Source organism: Anopheles darlingi, chromosome 3 (genome assembly GCF_943734745.1).
Source record: "Anopheles darlingi chromosome 3, idAnoDarlMG_H_01, whole genome shotgun sequence".
NCBI lineage: Eukaryota > Metazoa > Arthropoda > Insecta > Diptera > Culicidae > Anopheles > Anopheles darlingi.
The window spans coordinates 34,473,439-34,478,438 of NC_064875.1; the positions used below are offsets into that span (position 1 = coordinate 34,473,439).

Here is a 5,000-nt window from a genome sequence, read left to right on the forward strand (position 1 = left end):
CAGAGCATCGTGAACTCGCACAGCTTCCGTGGCAAAATAGTGTCAAGCGTGAGTGTAGGAACTGACTCAATTAAGCCGCGTCTAATTATGTACAAGACGCAACCATTAACGAAATGTGTCTATTAGAAAGTTGCCTTCATACCGACGCCGCAACCTACACACTACACTCTCACCACGCCGTTCATCCCTCTCTTCCTTATCGTTAGCGGCAGTTTTCGAGGAAAAACTGACAAGAGACACAGCAAGAGGGCGAGAGAGAGAGAGAGAGAGAGAGAGAGAGAGAGACAAAGAGAAGCAGGAAAAGAAAGAGGGAGCGAAAGGATACATCAACTACACGGACGCGCGCTCAGGGACGATCGTTTCGACCCAATTTTGACTTTGGCTGCCAGTTGGTTTATGCCCGGTAGTGTAATAAACCACAAATCACATTTTTCCGTCCCGCCCACCACCCACCACCCTACCGAGGAACTATTGGACGCGCCCAAGGATGAGTTCAAATCCTGACTGATAATGAAATGCGCTCTGCGAAATAATTATAACGACTTGAGAAACAATAACAATTACGAGAGTAGTTCAAGGCGGACGCGCCCGGCTAGCTTGTTCCCCTAGTGTTCCTGGCGCTGACGAGGCACGAGGCACGAAATAAAACCATGCCTCTCTTCTCCGCAGCACTTGGCAAAGATGCGAGTTTACGAGTCGACTTCGACAGGACCGCGGAAGAAGCACTCCGCCGATGGAGGCGCACTCCTGTCTAGGGAATCTCTCCCTCTCTCCCTCTCTATCTCTCTGGAGTGGAGCGGCGCCACGCAGTAGCGTACGACGTCCCACCGATTGCCTTGAGTTTCCTGCGGTCGGCCGAAGGAATGGCACTCAAGGCGAGATGGGGGGGACGAGAGGTAGCGAGATGGTGGGATGAAGAAGGAAAAGGAACGATGCAAATCATAATGAGCAAAAGTGGTGAGTTTAATGAATGAAACGAAAGACTAACTGCCACCGTCTGCGCCATCGTAGTCGCCGACGTCGTCGTCTGGAGGAAGTATATGGCTTCGGCAAATGCGCTTACCGGTGAGCAATGCCATCAGCTTTGCTTCAATCTTGGTGAAAATCGCCCACAGTGAGGAAGGGGGGGGGAGGGGTGGATCACTGTGAAAGAGAGAGCGAGAGAGAGAGAGAGAGAAAGAGAGAGAGAGAGATAAAACGAGAGAGAGAGAGAGAAAGGATCAAGTATAGATGGGCATTAATGAGATAAAATGAGCACGAATGAAATGAGAGCGAGAGAGAAAGAGAGAGAGAGAGAGAGTGCCAGCATGATGTTTCTCCAGCCATACGCAGTAGCCATGAGCTAAAAGCCATTAACCGAAATGAGGATCACTTCATCAAATGAGGTGAGGAGCAGAGGAATTGAAGGAATGTCCTGCGCGCGGGGCGTAGGGGCAGGATATTCGAAGGAAACCGAAGCTACCGAAAGTTGTGGACCTCCGGAAGGACACCGCCGAAGCAGCGCAGTGTTCTAATTGGAAGGAGTTACGACTTTTTACGATGTTCCTCCTCTTAGTCCAGGTCCAGGGTTCGTCGTGGGCTCGAAGCAAGAGGAAAATTATTGCACCCGCGCCACGTGGTTTCACCATGCTGCCACTGACGACGATGATGATGATGATGATGATGATGGTGATGGTGATGGGGTAAAGATGATAACTCGGCGCGCGCGTGCTGCCCGAACGGTGGCGTTGTGGCGCAACGGAACTGAAATGTGCCGAACCGGAAGGTGGAAGGAAGAGTCTAATTTGGGAGTTTTCCAGAAGCGCAAACCAACAACAAGCCTTCCTTCCATTGTACCAAAGGGGCCCGGTCGGACTCGGTGGCCATTGTTTATGGATACTTCGAGCGTTCCTGGGTGGTGGGTTCAGGGCTGCCCCCTCTCTCTTTCTCTCTCGATCACTTCCCATAACACAGTAGCCCGTGACTGGGACGACTGACTGTTCAAAAATCTACTTACTACTACTTCACAGAAGTGTACAGGTCGGTAAAGCGTTCTAGCGCGAAGGCAAAAATGGGAAACTTTATGATTAATTAAGAAATTTGCTAACCATCTTCCATCCCAACCAGCACCCGTGCAGCGCCCGTGCAGCGCTCACGATTTGCCGTAGATTAAATATCGTTTGGTGTTGGTATAATATGGTATCTGTGTTTGTTAATTAAAAACTTACTCCTTAACGACCCGCACGCGAAGTGCGAATATTTTAAACTGAACGTTGGTAAAATATTTATTGTTAATGATAAACAATCTAGTAAGCGGCCAACTAAAACATTGATTGCTTTCCTCCTCCTTTCCGTCCCATTCCAGGTATGTAACAATCATCGCGGATTAGGAAACCCCTTAAAGTGTAAGTGTTTTGCTAACACGTAAACGATAGTTAACTATTGATAGCAAGTATTTTAAGTTACATTAAACTTAAACCATATTATCATATAAGCAATCAGTAGTCCATTGCGACTGGAATTGGTAGTCTGTTCCGCTAAATACCATCCACGAGCACGAAGATGATAAATTTCGTGGAACGATGTAATGAAAGACACATGCAATCGGATTACTAGAGGACAGCGACAGTTAGTCGTCTAGACTTTGTACGAACACAAAATGACCAATTAATTCAATTAGGTGCATCTGGGTAAGATTTTCAATCACATTTGATAACCATCCAGACCAACCCCACACTCGTAGTGGTGATAAAAGAAAAAGTTATCATTAGTGTGATTGTCTAAGTGGCGGTTCGCGATGTGCTGGGATGCACTTCGTAATTATGTAGTTCTTAGAATGTAATTAACTCTAATTCTTTGTGCTTTATGCAATCTCAACATAACCAATTAATCAACTAAACCTCATCCGGTTTTATAATGATGCTTTTCAAGATCACTAATCTCAGAATTCCAGAGAGAAAACGCTCAAGTCTTCTCTTCTGTTGCCCATACAAGCGTTAGCGAGATATCGCAAACAGTTTTGCCGTTAAGCACAAGTTAAGCAAACAAATATATTGTTCATTAAACCCTCCCAACATTTGACATTAACTTTGCGTACGAATAAAACGCTTCCAACTGTTCAAACGATGCGTGCTTACGACCGCACATCCGCAAAACGCACGCATTCACCCTCTCCTCCTCCGTTTGCTAATCCAATTTGATCACCGTAATTTATTGCTTCTTGTCAGTCGCCAAATGAATTAGCGGTGAACTCTCTGGGACACCGGACAACACCCCGTACCGGACTGGACCCCGAACCGAACCGGACCGGACGGACGACCCAAAACGTTTCAAAAAGAAAACTGTCACGTGGAAAGCGCAGAAACAATTCCTATGAACGCGAATGGAAAGGATGGAAAGCATCTCATCCGTTCCCTTGGCGCGGCCCCTAGCCAGGCCGCAGTCGCCACCTTTCGCGGTCCCTTCACGACCCGAGAACCGAAAAGGAGAGAAAAAGCAAAACCGTAAAATGAGAAACGTCATCCCACTTGTAGGTCCGAATCTATCTTCGACGGAATTCCGATTCACGACTTCCGGTGGCGTGGTGGCCGGTGGGGCCACCCTTGCTCAACTCAACCCGGGGCCACCAAAAATGGCGGCATTCCACCCACCCAGTGAGTGGGGTGAAATGGGTGGACGGATGGCGCGTTAATTGAAATGAGTCGATTTTCCTTCGTTCGAACCAGAAATTGGTAGGACGACGACGACGACGACGACGCGATGGAACGCGCCACTCTGATGACGACTGCTGCTGCTCCTGGTCCTGGTCCTGGTCCTGGTCCTGCTGATGCTGCTACTCAAACCGAAGGCAATGTTCGATTAGCGTGTGCTGTGTCCAACTAAACACACACACACACACGCTGCAATCAACGCCAGCAAAGAGTTTGTAGCGAGAAAAAAAGGGAAACATTCTAAGACACGAACCGAAGGATCGAAGGACCGAAGGACCGAAGGACCGGGACGAGGAGGAGGTTCAATCAATTTTGCGCACCATAGAATGACGCCACTTCATTGAACGAATCGAGTGGACGGGCCACCAGGCCCACCTTCTCCTTCTTCTGCTACTACGGGAATTGGGAAGAGTTTTCGTTCCAATTTCAGCGACATAAATCATTCTGTCCCTTCCGCCTGACTGAAGACGGTGGAAATGGATGGAAAAAATCGAGGGAAAACTTTTGACGGTAAACTGTGATTAGTTGTTTATTAAGAAATCGCTGCAAATGGATTTTGTCACTGTAGCGCTGAAACGTTACTCCAGTAGAGCGTTGGACTTAGGGAGATGGTTCTATAACAAGGCCACTTAAGCCAAACAGGCAAGTGGCACTAGCGCACTGGCAAGAAAACAAAGGAGTTCGCCCAGTTGCTTTTACTGGTCCAATTATTACACCGTTTTCGGATCCAAGTAAACAAGCAAGCTATGTTTCTAGTCAACCACCAACAGTAAGTAAACTGGTTCGCTCCAACTAAACATTGGATCATCAAGTAGCCAGTCGCCAGTTGTTTCTTAGTTACAAATAACAATTAGTTTACGACATAATCAAATCTGAGAATCAAAAACTTCAAACACCCTTCATATCCCTAAGAAGAAACTATTTCACGGTGCATACACGGTTTTATTGGATGTGGCACGCACTTACTTTCAATTGGCGGCGTGCTAGATGAGCAGCAGAAATTTTCTTTTTGCTTCTATTTACTGTTGGAAGCTGGCTAGAAATTCCGCACGATGGCTAGACTGGCAATTGATTACTTGATGTTTCAATGTTGGCGGTTGGCTAGAAACATAGCTTGTTTGTTCATTTGGACCCAAAAAAAAGTGTAAACCTCATGTCACTTAATGGTGCATGCTAATTAGAAGCTGTCTTTACGCTTGTGACAACCAAAGGACCTCGTAACAGGACCTGCTGCACGGGGCTACTCCAGTTTGAGGTTACATTATTCATCCAGTCTTCACTTCGCCGATCATATCGCTCTTGGTTCTAGTA

General features: G+C 47.1%; 1 protein-coding gene across 2 annotated transcripts in view; it reads left to right on the forward strand.

Moving 5' to 3' along the window:
• The window catches only part of LOC125955761 (LIM/homeobox protein Lhx6-like), a 94,045-nt gene that overhangs the window by 55,981 nt on the left and 33,064 nt on the right, over positions 1 to 5,000 (forward strand). Inside the window, exon 4 of one of the 2 annotated variants that reach the window (XM_049686911.1) lies at positions 2,345 to 2,384. The exons of the other annotated variant lie outside the window; for it this stretch is intronic. Within the exon in view, the coding sequence (XP_049542868.1) occupies positions 2,345 to 2,384 (40 nt within the window). The remainder of the gene's footprint in view (positions 1 to 2,344; positions 2,385 to 5,000) is intronic. 2 annotated transcript variants of the gene reach the window in all.